Consider the following 17,252-nt stretch of genomic DNA (forward strand, 5'->3'; position numbering starts at 1 on the left):
CTTAACAGTTATGCCTCCGCAAAAGGAAATGGTTATAGAAAATATTTAAATTGGGAATGAATCTATAATCAATAATGATAAGATAAGCGCAGATAAAATTTGGTTTTGAATCGAGATGCAATTGAACTGTGATGGGAATGGGATTGGCCATATAGCCGGGTACTATGATGTCCTGTGACGCGCAGACACGTCCTTCGGCTCTTGCGTTCCATTGAAAAGTTGGCCACTCCCGCGGCTCCTTACCGTATAAATATCGCGTGATTTCCGAATTTGGGTTTAGTCTGCAAGTTAAGAGGACGCCTTGTTTTACTCCATCAAACAACATACTTCATTTTCTACGAAGGAAGTCGTACGTCCTCTTCTTTAGCAACTCATAGTGTACATTATTAACCAACATCAAATGGAGACCAAAGACGAATCACTGCAACAGGTGGGTGATGTTTTATTGCAATACACTCCGGAGGGGGTTTAAGGGACATATTTTAATTTATTTATTAATTTGTTTTACTAACAAGCTTATCGTCAACATGTTTTTCACTCCTGCAACGTATGCATCATTCAAGATGGGGCCAGAGCATGGAAGAAGTTTTAAAAAGTGGTTTTCCCCTCAATGCATCATCTCATTCTCACCTGCAAAAAGAGCAAATAATAGGCACTTCGATATATTGCACAGACAATTCATAAATATGATTACTGAACTGTCCATACTAAGCTCATGGAGGTCTGATGTTGCATATCACATTTCACTGTACTTGGTGTAGAATAATGCTAAACGGATTGCAGGTTTCGCCAGGTTAATCTCCTCTCTCACCTCTTTAAGATCACAGGAAAACAGTTTGACTTTAAACACTGACTTAAACTTTCTTTTTTTTCTCCTTCTCACTTTTTCAGGTGAACCTAGACCCGCCCGGTGAAAATGCATTGTAAGTGAAATCATGCAATCTGTTTTTATGTTATTTTAGTGATGTGGCACAGAATGACTACAAATTCAAATTACGGTAGGCATTGATGTCAGATCTAATGTATGATGTGAAAAGCCTGAATTAATTTGCTGGTCTTTCAATCAGGTCACCTAAAATGGATTTAGAGAGTACATTGAAGGAATGCTCCAGCGCCCTCGAACTCTTTCTGAACAACCGGTTTGCTGACTCTTTGGCTCTCTTGAAACCCCGGTGAGTGACCTTACATTACCTGGTACCAATCTAATCATCCAGCTGACTGCAATCTAGTGTACAGCTGTTTCACACTTAAGCATTTATTTTTTAGTTATATGTATTTGATGACTTTTCTGTATTTATTTTTTTGTAAAACTTGAAATATGTTTTAAAGAAGTTGTATTTGTACTTTCTTAGGAAGAGTGAGAGCATGTACCATGCAATGGGTTACAGCAGCATTTTGGTGATGCAGGCAGGCATGACCTTTGACCCAAAGGACATGGACGCTGCCATGAGGTCACTAGGGGAAGCGTTGCAGACATGCCAAAAGTATGGTTGAACTATTTCATAAAAGTATTATGTTTTGAAGTTCCCACTCCTATATTGATCAGCGTGTTGTATATTTCCTAGTTATATTCTGACACCATTTGAACATATATTAATTAATGACTTTGTTACAGTACGAACGGTTGGGACGCTGTCATGAATGTATTTTAATCAAATATTTCCATTTGCTGGGGGGCGCCCTTAGCTCTGTTGGTAGGGCGTGTCGTCCCTCCCCCCCCCCCCCCCCCCCCCCCCCCGGCCGGGCCCAGCAGCAGACCAGGGTTCGATTCCCGCCCGCGGACGTTCTCTGCATGTCACTCCCCTCTCTGCCCCATTTCACCTCTGTCTCTCTGCACTATCAATAAAGAGTAAAAATGCCCAAAAAATATCTTAAAACAAAAAAATAAAGATTTCCATTTGCTTTGTATTTAACTTTTAGATGTCGGAAGAAAACGGGAATAATGGAAACTTTAACCAGCCTATTCTATAGACAACCAGTTGAAAACCTGACCGAAGGTAAGTGAGAAGCTTCCACTAAAGAAATTGGGTGGCAATTTAACCAATAACATTTTACATTAAGCCAGAAATAACTAGAATCGACCGATATGTTGATAAATGCTGTTGCTCAAATGAGTCACAGCTCAAAGATTCTTTGTTTTCCATTGCCCTGGTGTTTGTTGTATTATTTGTTCTTCACGGTCCAAATTTGTTGCGGCGGATAATATAAAATTGTGCACAACATTTTATTAGAAAGCCAAAATACTGTAATTTACCGAGCATGTGATGTTTAATTCTTGTTAACAGAGGAGATGCACGCGGAGCTGTGCTATGCTGAAGTCCTGCTGCAGAAAGCGTCTCTCACTTTCCTGGATGAGAGCATAATCAGCTTCATCAAAGGAGGGATGAGAATCCGAAACAGTTATCAGATTTACAAGTAAGAAGCTTGAATGGGAGCTTTTAAAGACATGAAGCCATCACAAGACACTGAGAAAAAGGAGGGGGGGGGGGCATTTTCATATATTTTAAAACATTTTTAAAAAGGATTTGTTTTCACCATACTATCTATGGTTTTCACCCCAATCAGGGATTGCCAGGCCTTGGTCAATGCCAAAGAGGACATGGAAAAACAGATGAGATCACACAAGCATTTTACGGGTGGTGTCAACATGGGCATTGGTTCATTTAATTTGGTAAGAGCTATATAAAGCATTGCAGTCACATAGTAGGCCTCCTACAAATGTATTTATGCCAAATCTTAAAGCCATGATATACATATTTACCTTATGTTTAGGACAAATATATGCACTTCTTCTTCAAGCAGTATTGACATAGCTACAAATGTGGCAATAGCAGTAGAAAATATAAACTGTAATATCTGAATGAGTATAAGCATTGCTTTGAAGTTGGTTCATATAAAAGTCCCTTTGTAACCTTCTGTTTTTAGATGCTCTCTCTGTTGCCAACCAGAGTCATCAGAATGATGGAGTTTTTGGGCTTCTCAGGAGATCGGGTAGGTGCTGACAGTCTGTGTAAAAAGATGGAGCCCATGTCTTTTTTTAGTTCAGTGAAACTCATAGTTGGTGTTTCTATAGTAAAGTTTCTTCATTTCAATATTTTTCTATAATTTATTTATTTATTTTTTATTTAACCCTCATCCTACCAATGTATTTTACATCCATGGACACGCTCCCATACTACTTACTGTATATACTTACTACTACTATACTTTAAATGAGAAACTATGGCAACGATAAACTCAATTAATAGTGCTATTTATCAAAAATACACAGGCTATTTTTTTTTTATTTAACCCCAGTACATTTGTATTTCTAAAAAGCAGTAACTAGAAGAGAATCAGAAGGCCATACTATTGAAAGGCATTCACATTGAAAGGCATTCACAGACAACATTTCAGGCACCAATCCACCAGCACATGTTCACAGCGTCAATAAAAAGTTGAAAGAACAGCGGCACGTATCCAAACATAAAAAATAACAGATAGAGAGACGGCAACACAGTCATCAAAATATTGTTTGCTAACTTATCTTTTACAGGAAGTGGGTTTGTCACAGTTGCGAGACGGAGCAGCCAGCGGCAGCCTGCGCTCTATCCTCAGCACCCTGACTCTGCTGATGTTTCATCTCTACATCACAGTGATTCTGGGTGAGTCAGAACACTGCATGGGGTAGCACCACCACTTCCATTCCCTCAATCATTTATTTGTAGATAAACAGTATTTTTAATTGAAAATTCTTCCTCTGCACTTCCTTCAGGTATCGGTGACGGAAACCTTGATGAGGCTGAAGCTCTGCTGGAGCCCTACGCGGAAAAGTTCCCTAATGTGAGCAGTGTTTTCTGTTGACTTATTCTACTGATGGCAAATGTTACTTATACATTTTTGTCGGGATATTACGACTTTAATTTGCTTATCTTGTCCACAGGGAGCCCTCATGCTTTTCTACACTGCAAGAATTGCTTTGCTCAAAGGAAACTTCACATATGTGAGTGCTGGTTATGCGTCGATAGTTGCCCGACGCCGTTTTCTTTACGTTGCAATCCCCGCTCGTATAGTTTGTAATGGAAGGAAAACACTGAAGTCTTGGTTTCTCTGCAGGCCCAGGAGAAGTTCCTGGCGTGTATCGCAGCACAAGAGGAATGGCGTCAGATTCACCACCTGTGTTACTGGGAGCTGATGTGGGCGTACTCCTTTGAACAGAATTGGAGTGAAGCTTATCGATACGCTGATCTGCTCTCCAAAGAGAGCAAGTGGTCACAGGTATTTGGTGTAACCCTATTCTCCCTTTGCCCTGTTTTGTAAATCTGCACGTGTATTCATTTTCTACGGTTTTGTTTTTCTCTTGCAGGCCGTCTATGTATCCCAAAAAGCTGCCATTTTGAGCATGCTACCAGAGGAAGAAGTGACAAAGCTGGGTGAAAATGTGGTGGATTTATACAGGTGTGTGTGTGTGTGTGTGTGTGCTAGAGTCATCATTTGTGCACACAATTTTGGTTGTTATAGAAAACCATACAACAGTAACGTTGAACCATGTGACCTGCAGGCAAGTGGATGGTCTCAGACTCAGGATCGCCGGGAAGTCCATTCCAACAGAGAAATTTGCAGCGAAGAAGGCCCAGAGATACTCTTCTTCTAACCCTGTGAAACTCGTTGTGCCCGCTTTGGTGAGGACGCATTTATAAACTCCTCCTAGTTCCAATGAATCAATTGTTATCAAAATATCAATACTCCCTTTTCCTAACAACCACACCACCCCCTCACCCCCCCCCCCCCCCCCCCCCCACAGGAAATGATGTACGTGTGGAATGGTTTCAATGTAGTCGGCAAAAGACCCAAGTTGACGGAAAGCCTCTTGACCACTTTAGAGAATGCAGAGGAGCAGCTGAGAGAGGATCCAAGTGAGAGATATAGCTAGGACTTGAAAGCAATAACCTGATATATTTGTGTTTGTTTACTTGAAACTTAACACCATTTTATGTCATGTGCAGACCCATCAGAGTACCACCTGGATGACCAGTGTGTAATCCAGCTGCTGAAGGGCCTCTGTCAAAGAAATTTGGGACGTCTGGTCCAGGCTGAGCTCTGCTTCAATTATGTCATTTCAAGGTGCGTTCATCTTAAAACTCATTCAGCATTGGAGTACATGACTGCGCACATTCAATCAAACCCCTTTAGTTAGCATCATAATATTACGTGGGAAATATATCACTCGTACTGTAAAAGCATTAATTTATTGACTCAGCGATAAATCATTCAGCTACAGCTATAAACTGGAATAGTCTTATCAAGAGAAACGCACAGTTTATCCAAACTCTTTGGTATGGTCGACTGGACTAGACCCACCGAATTGACTTTAATTTTTTATAATTCTTGCATTTTTCTGCAGTGAAAAAGATATAAAGCATGACAACTACCTGGTGCCATTTACCATGTTTGAGCTGGGCCTGTTGCACAAGGAGAAGGGTGACATCGAAACGGCCATAACCGTGATGGAAAATGCCAAGTAAGTGTTTTTTTTCATTCTATCCATAGTCCTGGGATACTTTTGGTTCCATGTTTTTAAAAGGGAATATAAGTTTGCATCTGGACTTTGTACCAACACAAGATGGAAATCCTAATTTAGAGACTAAATATGATTCCAAAATATATGGGTTGGAGAAGTTATATTGTCCTCCCCTGAAAGAATAGAAAATGCCTCCCAGCATAAAATGTATACTACAAGTCACTGTAACAAGATTGCATGGGTGTTTGTACACTGTAGCTCCATTTTTATTGTGTATTGTTACACTATGGAAGTTGTCTTATGGCAGCTCTTCTTTGAGTGTGGGGATCTTTAGATTTCAGTTGACCCCTTGCTCTGGTAGGGAACAGCCTTCATCACAGGAGGAGTTCAATGTGCTGACATGGAACCCACTGCTCCTATACATGCAGAAATGACCAGTAACTGTTTTATATCGCCATATTACTCAAGGAGCTAATATGTGATTGTATTTGTAGGACAAACTACAAAGACTACAGCATGGAGTCGAGGCTACACTTCCGCATCCATGCAGCACTCAACACCATGGGCTCCTTTTCAGCCAAATTACCCCCTTCACGTACGCCAGCTTAAACCCCGTGGCTGGAAACGCAACAAAAAAAAATGGGTGGGGGGGGCGGGAGAGAGAGATTGTCTGTTCTGGAAAGTCTCTAGATGGGCAACTTGCTGTCAGCCCCTTGTTAATGGTATAAATAATTCTACACATCGCTGAGATTTAAATAATTAAAAATGTAATAAATATTTGGCTTGTAGATGACCTTGATAATTTCCATTGTATTTCACCTCAGCATGTCAGCACCAGGGCAGTTTAAACCACTTGGGAAAGAATAAAGTTATGTACACGACACAAATAAAATGTTTGGGCAAAAAAGGAAATGTTTGGTTGGGAGTTAATACGTTTCACTGTTTTAAATCTTAATTTCACCTTTTTTTCTTAAATAAACATATTTAAATATTGAAGGTTGAGTTGATGCTTTTTTTCTTTTGTACAGTATGTCCTAGTACTGTTCAGCCATGTTCTACAGCTAAAATGAGCCAAGTGGTCATTCAGTTTTTCACTCAAAGCTTTTTATTCGGTCAACCCATCAGTCACCCATCTTTTGAGAGTTTGAGAGGGCTGGTACCTGGTCTGAGCAGCATCAGTCCTGTTATTTAAGCTCTAGACCCCTGTCTAACTATCAGAGCCATATATCTGTGGCACAATTGATTTGCGTGTCGATCTAATTAAATTAACCTTCTTTGTGGAAACTAGACTTACTTATGGATAAAGTTGTTCATTTAACTGGTTACTTAGGCAGAAAACATCCCAGGGTGGCCTCGAACCTCCAAACCGTTTGGTACACAGCTGAATGTGTTTAGGGACTGCACCACTGAGACAGCTTTGACTATTGTCTGAACAAATGTTACATTTAAAAAAATAAAAATAAATTAACTTCTTTTCACATCTTAGCTTATGCACCAAAGCATATTCCTTGCCTGGGGAAAACTAACTTGGCATGAAACCTGATTCTGATCAGGACGATGAATAAAACCAAACAAATGGTTAATATTATTGAGATGTTTTCATGTGATTATCTTCAACTCCTATATTTTCACGATATACACTGTTTAAGTTACCCAGGTATAACTCTGAGGGATTATCTATGATGGAACTACAATGCCATCTAGTGACCATAGGTATTATGGTCCCAATAACACCAATGATGCAACTTGGTCTTGCCTACTTTGTATGGTCAAACTGTTGTTTAACATTCTGTTCCTTAATAAGCAAGAACTAATTTATTTGATAGATTCTAGATATTATCTATATGTGTGGGATCTTAACCTTATGAAACTTTAGATTGTTACAGTTGCTCCAATTTAAAAAGGAAATATATAGAAAATAAAAAGTGTGTCGAATGTTGCAAAAATGTATAAAAGCAATCAAAAGAGGATTTATAATACATTAATGTCGACCTTCTGAAAATAATGTTCATACTCAACATAGTCAATGCTGCTGTCTACCAGCATGAAGTGCTGTCTAGAGCACTTCATGCCTCTGTTCTGTCTGATAATAAGCTTTATGGTGATTCTGATTTCCTTTTCCAGCTAGACTTGGCTTGTTTCCACAGTGCCAAAACCACTAGCCTATGGTTGGCTAACCATGGTATTACTGTGCTGGATTAGCCAGCCAACTGGCCTAACCTGAAACATGTTTCATCTTCCTCATTTGTCATGAGGAAGATGAAAGACATCAGATAAAACAATACAGACGAGCTGAAGGCCGCTATCGAAAGCAACCTGGGCTTCCATAACACCTCAGCAGTGCCACAGGTTTTTCGCCTAGCCCCATGCCATGCCACATTAAGGCAATAGTTCATGCAAAATAAGATCCCTGACCAAGCCTACTGAGCAGAAGAATGAACATAGTTTTCAGAAGGTTGAGATTTCTGTAATCGAAATCCTCTTTTTGATTGGTTTTATGTCAGTCTTATATTCTAATATCATGAGATGGTGGATTTGTGTGAGCTGTTGTAAGCCATAATCAACCAAATTAAACTACAAAAGGCCTGAACTATTTCACTTTGTTTGAAATGCATCTAGTTTCACATTTTGAATTGAAATTGAGGGGCAAAAATGAACGTTTCCATGATATTCTAAAAATATGAGATGCATCTGTAGCCTATAGCAAAAACAAACCTACATTATCTTGAGGGATTTAAATGATCTGCTGTCAGTAGTGATGACCACGTGTTGCGCGCGGCGATCAGCTGACTGGCGGAGGAGGAAGAGGAGGAATGAGGAAAGATGGAAGGCAACAGAGACGAAGCGGAAAAATGTATAAACATAGCGACGAGAGCCCTCGAAGCCGGCGACAAAGAGAAAGCGTTGAAGTTTCTCAACAAAGCCGAGAAGCTGTTCCCGACCAGCAGAGCCAGAGGTAGGCCTGAAATGAGCGACACGTCTGTTTGAAATAATAACACAGCTCCGTATCTCCGTATGCACCACTCATCACTCACTGTTAGCTCGGTACTTAGCCTGACGTCTGTTAGCATCACGCACGGTTTAAACCAACACACACAACATGTCACCCATTGACTTTTGTATAACTGTAACGTGTATTTATTAGCGTATTTAGTGATAGTTAAATATACAGAGTGGATTGGAAATCAAGCAACACACGTCAGAGTAAAGAGTTCAGAGTTAGCTCAGCTGTGGGCCTAGCGTCAGGTTAGCTGACCTAGCAGGCGCTTCCTGTGGTGCACTTATCAGTTAATCGAGCTTATATGGATAACTTGAGAGAATAAGTGTCAGCCTTTTGTATGATATGTGTTAGGTTTTCAGAAGAAATACTGACCTGAACTGAATAACTATCAATTCATAATAAAGCCATCATAGCAACATTAGCCAGTGCCACCATTCATTCAGTTGTCAATGCTAGCTGTCACTCATTGAAACGAATTGAACGGTTTTTTTTTACCTGTGATTTTATTTTACTTTCACTTTATCTAACAAGCGTACGTTACTAATGCTGCTATGTATGACCGTGTGTGTAGGGTTGTCTTGAGGGCATAGTAGCGGGCAAGTGGAGCATGTATAAGAAGACAACGTAATGTATGTACTCATTCCCTAGGGGAAATTACATTTTTTCCACTCCTGTTGTTATCATTTTGAAACATATTTACAACAGGACCTTTTTATACATGCTCAAACTGGACCTAAATGCACATAGTGTCTGGAAACATGTCAGAGTGGGTCTGCTTGCTCAAGGGCCACCATCCTTGGCACTGTAGAAGTTGGTGACTGGCACCTCTCCAGCTTCCATTCAACCCTCCCAGACTGGTCCCATGATGGACTTGATCCTGCGACCCTCCGACCCCCAACCAAAGTCCCCCACAGACAGACTGAGCTACTGTGGATGTAGCAGTAGTCAGGGTTTTTGCACCATGCCGGCCAGCCGACTGCCAATCCTTTAATTGAATGGTTGACCCAGAGAGAGCCTCAGAGTATAGGCTAATCCCGGAACACATAGCTATCTGCAAGATGAACGTAAACACGTGTAAAGAAAAGACGGTGCTGACAGAAGTGTTTTGTGTTCTCTTGCTGAAAGGGCCTTCAATATACAGCAATCTGAGTGAATCTATATTAGGATTGATACGCTTGCAAATTGACTGTAAACCAGTAGCTCTTCAGTTGTTGAATTGTTCTTTAACGTGTGTTTGTGTGTGTGTGTGTGTCGCACAAATTACTTCTCAAGCTGCTTACAGGAGGCTGGTAGATAACTGGCTTTCCTAGGCTGGAAGAACTCAATAGCATTTTGTAGTTAAGATAAGCAGAGTTCCCTCCAGTTGTGTAGGTAGTTGAGCAAATCAATCCAGGATTTCATATCCACCTGTGCACTTAAATCTATAGTTTACACAGGTGCACATGTCTAGCAGCACTCAGTGACTAGGGAGCGTGTCACGTCTCCTGATGTTGCAAAGCAGGTCATCATCACACATTGGGGGGTTGAAGGGGAGAGGCAGACCATGGCAGCACCTGCACACCAGCATTCCTCATGGCAGTCACGTGAGGGGGTTGTGTCAGTGTTTAAAAACGCACGCACGTTCGTATTTGTCCTGTCTTTCAGTCATCTGGCGTCAGTAGCACTGGTTATCAGTTGTTCACCCAGCATTTTTGTAGTTTTGCTGGGAATGTGTTCTTATTAAAGAGGGAGGATTGTAACAAGTTGTCGGTAATAATTTCATAAAACACCATCAAGAAGAGGAGTTTGACAAGATTAGTAGATTCAACTATTGATCACTTTGGGCAAAATTAGTTTCGGTTGTAAATGTATATATACCATTCAGCATGGTGAAAGCTGTATAATAGACGTTCACAGCTGGAATGCAAAGCAGGTAAAATACAGTAAACATGACATTGTTTGTCTCAACACTTTAAGCTGCAGGAAAGAGGGATTGTGGTTGTGCAATAGCTGTGTGTGAATGTTCCATGAAAACAGGCCGTATAATGATGAATAATGCATTGGTAAACGGTAAGGAATATTATAACAGTTAAAAGCATTTCTTACTGCTGCTAAGCCAGAGAGGAGTAGACTCTTCAACTGTTTTACTGACTTTGAGTATGCATTTTTTGCAACACTGTTTATGTTTCCTACGTGGATAGCAAATCTTTAACTTGAACTTTAAGACAACTGGAGCGGCACTGCAAATGAGTAGAAAAAGAGGCTTGAAGAAAAGAAAAGAAAACTAAAAGTGAGGGAAGCTTATGTCATTTTGTTGTTTTATGTCATCTAGGTTTTTGTCAACTAGCTACCTGCTTGTTTCGGAATTGGCGACCGTATTTCATGGGTTCCTCAACAAAATGCAGTTTACACTTGATCACTATCTATTTTTTTTAAGGGAGAGAGAAAGGTGGTTGTTGGGAACCTAGGCTTTTATTACCTTTTTTGATGTCGTCAACATGACTTTGCGGTACAACTAATGTGGTGATTTACTCTAGTTATAAGCGAGCAGCCACCATGACGTTGCTAGGTTACATACGTTTCACTAGTAAGACCTCTGCCATTGGCCTGTTTGAACAAATGTATCCAGGCGTTGTATAGCATTCATGAAATCACATTTCCTGTGTATAGAAGGGAAAGGTTTGAATGTGGCTTCTGTTGTGTCCCTGAAGTGTTCAGTATGCACAGGCTGGCCCACAGAGAAGCATCATGCCCTTTGGCCACTGCACCCCCATAGTCGCCTGAATTTGTTTTTGTTGAGTTTTAGAGTCTTGTTCCTTGAGCTCTTCTATTCTCCCTCTGTGTTATCACACGCTTCTGTGTCTGCTGATTTGAAGCCAGCAATTCCTTGTACACGTTACCATATTTGATTTCGCTGGCTGTTTTCAAGTGTCACGTGTGGCCTTTTCATTTATAGACAAAGTTTTAAATAGAGAGCTATTTAAAGGTCTGATTGCGTGGGCATTGTTCCAAGTCCGAGTGCTGTCTTATGTAACTTGGGATACTTAAAAAATCTCTCAACTGTAAGAAACTTGGGAGTCACACGTTAAAGCTGTTTCATGTATAATCTTTAGGGGCAATTTTACTTTACTTATGGAAGTTGCTAAAAGCTTGCACGGTTGTAAGCTACGGATACAAATACGTCATGTAATGTTTCTGTACCTGTCTCCTTTCTTCTTCAGCTTTGTTGGACGCATTAACAAAGAATGGGAGCTCGGCTGGCAATGGTGCATATCGTAGGAAAGCAGCAGAAAGCTCAGAAAGCAGCGGTGCCCGGCCGGGAGGGGGAAACCAGGAGTCTGCAGGAGGCGACTCTTCTAAAGGCTTCACTAAGGATCAGGTGGACGGTGTGCAAAGGTGAGAGAATGTCAGGATTCATTAGGTCCCTTTCCTTTCATGCTGTATTTCTTTCAGTTATACACAAACATATAGTTTAGCTGACACTTTTATCCAAAGTGCATTCAGCCGTGAGGATAAAAACGCAGAACGGCAAGATTGACTAGAGTACATTTAGCGTCACATAAGCTTAACTACAAAATGCTACATATACGGGAGTGCCACTGGTAACCAGTGATGGGAGCGGAGGCACTTGCAGGCAGAGCAGCCAGGAGGGACGCTGCATTAGTCTAGGCGTGAGATGACAAGTGCCTGGACCAGACCAGAAAAGGTTTGCCTTTTAGTAACTGCTACTGTAATCTGTTCCACTTCAGTTGCCTATTTGGGTTATTTCCTACAATTGGCCCCTAAAGGCCAGGACACACCGGCCCGATAATCGCCGTCGTAGAGTCGGGAGGGGGCGGGGACACGAATCTGTTTGGTGTGTGCCGTGAAATCGGTCGTCGTAGATGTCGTCGGGCTTCTTTTGAGCCGATGTTCAATCGGCGGGCAGTCTTTCAGTTGGAGCAATTTGATTTGTGGAGGGCTAGCGAATCAGTGAAGCCCGGAAGTGAGGCGGGTAGCACAAACAGCTAACAACAGTTAGCCATCGTTTTAATGTGTTTCGTTCAGCGAGTACTCGCATGCATCAACCCTTGTTGACTGCTCGACACCATGCTCGACACTCTCTGCTAAAAATGGTGCTCTTTATGGTCCATAAATATAAATACGTATTTCTATCTATGTTTATGGTCTAGAGAGCCGTCCCATCATTTCCGGCTTCCGTATTTTTTCAGGCCACAATACAGATTAGCGCCGCCTGCTGTTATGGAGACATTACGTCCCGCGCAAGCGCAGAGCGTACGGAAAGTCAGCAGTCGGTTTGGTGTGTTCTTTGCACTTTTTCGGCCGCAACGGGAAGACTGGAGCTCCCTGAATCGGCAGTCTCCATTTTCGGGTAGTCGGACTGGTGTGTCCTGGCCTTAAGACAGCAGAACTGTTTATATCAGACTTGATTAGACCTGCAGTGTGCACACTCAGCTGTTGCCATGGGAACCTCTTCAGCTTAGTATCATGTCTGTGATGCATTCAGATCAGATAACAGGGAACCACTGCATGCATTAGTTTTAGAGCACAAGGTAGAGCTACATAAAGAGACAGGTTGGCAGGCCATGCATTGTATCAGCAGCTTAGGATAAACATGTTGCTCGTTATAACTCAATCCCACCAGTGCTTTTGCCTCTATTCCATTGGGGTTTCCATACTAAATTCTCAAGGGAATTATCACTGGCTTACAAATTGCGTCATGTCTTCTTACACATAAAAGGAAGAACAGTTATGCACTGTGTTTACATGAAAGATGTCTCCCATGTGACTTCATCACTAGTCTTGCTTCGGCTTTAAGTAGATCATGATGATTTGACCATATCGTATATTAAAATGCAGTTGTCTTACGCATGTGCAGAGTTATATCAGTGGAACACAGTTTATTTCATTTAACATTGGTTTGAATATTTGTGATTTTTCCTCCATTGCTATATTGTGTTACATATGTTTATCAGAAAAAAGTAGATTTGTGTGTGTGTGTTTGTGTGCGTGTTGATCCACCGCTCATATGGTTGTTCCCCTACCTCCAGTACCTGACTACTTTTTTTAATGTGAGATTTTTTGTTTTGTTTTAATAATGTCGATTGTTGGACATAAAATCTCCCAAATACTGTGTATACACTCTTAGGTCCGTTACTGGGTTTTGCAAAATGCAAAGTATAGAAAACAAACATAGGGAATTTATTTTCTATATGATTAGTATTGTCTGTGTGAGAACTCTAATGTCAGATTCATGGCTTGGTTTTCAGCTGCCTCACTCTCTGTCTTTCAGCATAAAGCGGTGTAAAGACTACTACGAAGTGCTGGGCGTCAATAAAGAGGTCAACGAAGACGAGCTAAAGAAGGCCTACAGGAAACTAGCGCTCAAGTTCCATCCAGACAAAAATCAAGCACCCGGAGCTACGGAGGCCTTTAAAAGTAACTTGTCCTCAAATATGATCTTTGCCTATTTGGCTCGCAAAACCTTTACATTTCTGAGCATTGTAATTTTAACATGTAGAAAAAGCCGTTTGACATGGTTTTTGTCCAGTTTTCCCCCCCTCTGTAATACATTATCTGTGTGGTCTTCCAGAGATTGGTAATGCGTATGCAGTGCTGAGTAACCCCGACAAAAGACGGCAGTACGACTTGACAGGGGGAGAGGAGCCGAGCAGCCCGGGTCACTCACACGGAGGAGGCTTTGACTTCCACCGGGGCTTTGAGGCCGACATCACTCCTGAGGACCTCTTCAACATGTTCTTTGGAGGCGGCTTCCCCTCCTGTAAGTTTTAAAAAAAAATGTATTGATCATTTATTTAACTTTTTAATTATACTTCGGCAGATTAATTGAGGGGTGACCCTCATCTGCAATTATGTCGAGGCAAACAAATACATCTAATACTCAACAAAGAGAGAAAAAACTATTGAAACATTTGGACAGCGATGTAGACTGGCTGCAATTAAAATTAAATGGGTGAAAGTACAATAAAACCTAATTAAAACGGTTACAGGTAGAGTTAGGCAGATTTAAGATAAAATATCTACATTTGTTTAAGGAAATGGAAGGTATTTATTTTAATTTGTTGCTGTACATATTTCCAGGAGTCAGGGGCACTGAAGCTAAAAGCTGTCTTTCCAAGCTCAGACCGGGCTTGTCTTGAGAGCTTACTGTGAATACAGACTCCCAAACATAAAGTTACTGCTTTAGTTTACGTCTCTCATCATTTCACACAATTCAGTTGATGTCACGTTATCAACTTAGTTGTCAATGAGATTGTCTTTTGATTGAAATGGAGATCCTCAGGTCAGGACTGTTTTGTATAATTACTTTTTTGAGTTCAGTCAATCATGTGGTAGAAATAATTAACTTGTCAAATGTACTTGAATGTGACTGTCCTATTAATGCCACCAATCTCAATGACTGAAACACATACATTATAGGTCGGACCAATATTTTGTTGTTGTTTGTGAGGATGACTGGTGTTGCATTCTCTTTCTCCACCGACATATTCCATAACTTTGTGTCGTAATATTTATCTCTACAGCAGCTGCACACACCTTCACCAACAGCAGAACAAGCTACAGCCAACAGACGGACTCCCGGCAAGAGAGGACAGAAGAAAGGGGAGATGTACGTAGATTGGTTTAACATTTTGACTTATAATTTGCACAATGTGTTATAATTTGAATTGATGTGATTCAATGATATGCTTTAACTGTGCTTGCTTTGATCAATAACACATAACCATTATCATGGGAAAATGAATTGCTCATTGCACTGTGTTTTTTCCCTTTAGGGTGGTTTCTCAATGTTTATCCAGCTAATGCCCATCGTGGTCCTGATTTTAGTGTCAATACTGAGCCAGATGATGGTGTCCCCTCCTCCTTACAGCCTCTACTCTAGACCGTACGTACACACACACACACACACACACACACACACTCTCATACTAATTTTTCTGTTTTTCATAGGGAAGTCAAAGTTGCTTGTTGCATGCAATTGATCACTAATGACATTCCCTGTCAAAGAGTCAAGTTGATAACTAGAAAATAATAAGTCCACCTTCTGCCTTTTTTCCATAAAAATACAGCTCAACCTGACATCTTTATATCCATCTTATTCTTTCACATTAGGATCCCTGACAATTTGGTCTTTTGTCACAGATATGTGCCCCCTTATGCAAATGATTTGTTATTCTGGGCTATATAAATAAAATTGACCATATAAAAAAAAAAAAATTACTTGACTTGCAAGGGGATTTGCAATTTTCAGCATAGGTGGGGAATTACTAGAGTTTTCAGCATTTTCACAACAGCTGGCACCTCTTCCATTTCCCCCCCTAGGTCCACGAGTCAGACCATTAAACGTCAGACAGAAAACCTTCACGTCGACTACTATGTCGCTAGAGAATTCAAGTCGGAGTTCAAAGGCTCGGCGCTTCATCAGATAGAGAAAAATGTGGAAGAGGACTACGTATCTAATGTGAGAAATAACTGTTGGAAGGAGAGACAGACAAGTGAGTAATCATGGTTATAACACTCCCATCAGGACTGGATCACTGAGTTCAGTAATTGCTTCTGCTTTGCACTTTTCTTTTCATGGACTCATTGTTTTATCCCAACACATTGTTTTTTTCTTTTTGTCTCCTCCAGAAACAGACCTGCTGTACGCTGCTAAAGTATACAGGGACGACCGAATGCGCAAGAAGGCCGAACTCATGACCATGGATAACTGCAGGGAGCTGGACAGACTAAATAGCCTATTCAGAGGCGGATGAGTGGGAGGCTTTTAGGTTGTGTAAATGTATATGAATAGATGTATGTATGTTCATGTTTTTTTAAGGAAGAGTCTTTACACTAGGAGCAAAAAAAACTTACTGAAATAATTTAGCTCTATCGTTGAAGTTTTAAAATGTCCCTATCCTCATTCCAATCCCTCCCACCAACAACTCATCCACTCCCTCACTGCGACCTGACCCCCAGGAAACCGCCATGTTAGATCTTAATGAACCTATCTCCACGCACTGTAGAAAGCTCCAGACATTTTAGCTTTTTTTACTCTGCTTTCCTTGTGTTTTCTTGGTAACAAGGACAAGGACACTTGATTGTAAAGGCATGTACTTTGAGTAAGGAACCCCCCCCCCCCAAGAGGCATTCTGACTGCACTAGAGAATCACCATCTTTAAGATCAACAAACCGCTTTGGGCGTCATCCGCTTTGACATAAACATGAGATGAAGAGACTTTTTAGGTTTGTTTGGAGGTGATCTCCTCCAGCCAAATCCATTTCTTGAAGAACACAGAAATGAAAGAAGGAAGAAGAAAAAAGAAAATAAATAAATAATACTTCTTTTAGCTTCCAACTCACCTCCACGTGTGGGCGAAGACTAATGGATCACCAAGAGAAACATGTGATTTTGTTATTATAGAGAACATTTTATGTTGTCAACTTCAAAACCTGAAGTTGGTCGGGACTAAATATGAAAGGACTTTGAAACTTTTATTCATGAATGGTTGTACATTTTCATTTTTGAATGTTTGAAGTTTATGCAGTTATTTAAGAAACTATAGAAGAAACAAACTTTCTTCAATGCTCGCCTAATCATTAAAATAAAGTAAGATTATTACCACAGACTGGATGTGTCTCTGATTCAGATGTCCAAACTCTCATTGCAACGCTGTATCCTTATGTTTAATTAACTCTTGATTATTATGATTTGCTACTGATACGATACAATTTCTTTTTTATCTCTGCATTGTGAGAATAAAGTCT

The 17,252-nt window shown here is 40.7% G+C and overlaps 3 protein-coding genes across 4 annotated transcripts in view; 2 read left to right on the forward strand and 1 right to left on the reverse strand.

The window, feature by feature from the left end:
* Positions 1-17,252, reverse strand: part of LOC307252061 (calcium uniporter protein, mitochondrial-like) — a 236,473-nt gene that overhangs the window by 192,062 nt on the left and 27,159 nt on the right. The window lies entirely within an intron of this gene.
* On the forward strand, positions 295-6,418 carry LOC307251636 (tetratricopeptide repeat protein 39B-like). Of its 2 annotated transcripts, XM_080029015.1 has the most exons (18): positions 295-430; positions 892-923; positions 1,068-1,172; positions 1,353-1,484; positions 1,921-1,997; positions 2,286-2,415; positions 2,566-2,671; positions 2,926-2,991; positions 3,536-3,644; positions 3,755-3,822; positions 3,923-3,982; positions 4,096-4,257; positions 4,346-4,437; positions 4,541-4,661; positions 4,784-4,895; positions 4,986-5,103; positions 5,384-5,500; positions 5,995-6,418. In XM_080029015.1, the coding sequence occupies exons 1-18, from the start codon at positions 401-403 to the stop codon at positions 6,107-6,109; spliced, it is 1,752 nt and encodes a 583-aa protein (XP_079885141.1). In that variant the 5' UTR covers positions 295-400; the 3' UTR covers positions 6,110-6,418. The 2 variants fall into 2 exon arrangements, with proteins under 2 accessions (XP_079885141.1, XP_079885142.1); XM_080029016.1 differs by lacking the exons at positions 295-430; positions 892-923 and having other exon boundaries at positions 1,158-1,172; positions 1,333-1,484.
* On the forward strand, positions 8,297-17,113 carry dnajb14 (DnaJ heat shock protein family (Hsp40) member B14). Its single transcript, XM_080028995.1, has 8 exons — positions 8,297-8,456; positions 11,702-11,876; positions 13,774-13,919; positions 14,074-14,262; positions 15,026-15,111; positions 15,278-15,387; positions 15,825-15,997; positions 16,134-17,113. Exons 1-8 carry the CDS (start codon positions 8,324-8,326, stop codon positions 16,256-16,258), a joined length of 1,137 nt encoding a protein of 378 aa, XP_079885121.1. The 5' UTR covers positions 8,297-8,323; the 3' UTR covers positions 16,259-17,113.

The sequence above is a fragment of the Ammodytes marinus genome (assembly GCF_949987685.1).
Source record: "Ammodytes marinus genome assembly, chromosome: 6".
NCBI lineage: Eukaryota > Metazoa > Chordata > Actinopteri > Uranoscopiformes > Ammodytidae > Ammodytes > Ammodytes marinus.

Excerpts from the sequence above, each read along its gene's own strand:
- LOC307251636 (XM_080029015.1), top strand. The coding sequence starts at position 401 with ATGGAGACCAAAGACGAATCACTGCAACAG. Across the intron at positions 2,672-2,925 it reads GCATTGGTTCATTTAATTTG|ATGCTCTCTCTGTTGCCAAC; the intron begins GTAAGAGCTATA and ends TTCTGTTTTTAG. Across the intron at positions 3,823-3,922 it reads ACGCGGAAAAGTTCCCTAAT|GGAGCCCTCATGCTTTTCTA; the intron begins GTGAGCAGTGTT and ends TCTTGTCCACAG.
- dnajb14 (XM_080028995.1), top strand. The coding sequence starts at position 8,324 with ATGGAAGGCAACAGAGACGAAGCGGAAAAATGTATAAACATAGCGACG. Across the intron at positions 14,263-15,025 it reads TGGAGGCGGCTTCCCCTCCT|CAGCTGCACACACCTTCACC; the intron begins GTAAGTTTTAAA and ends TTATCTCTACAG. Across the intron at positions 15,388-15,824 it reads TACAGCCTCTACTCTAGACC|GTCCACGAGTCAGACCATTA; the intron begins GTACGTACACAC and ends TTCCCCCCCTAG.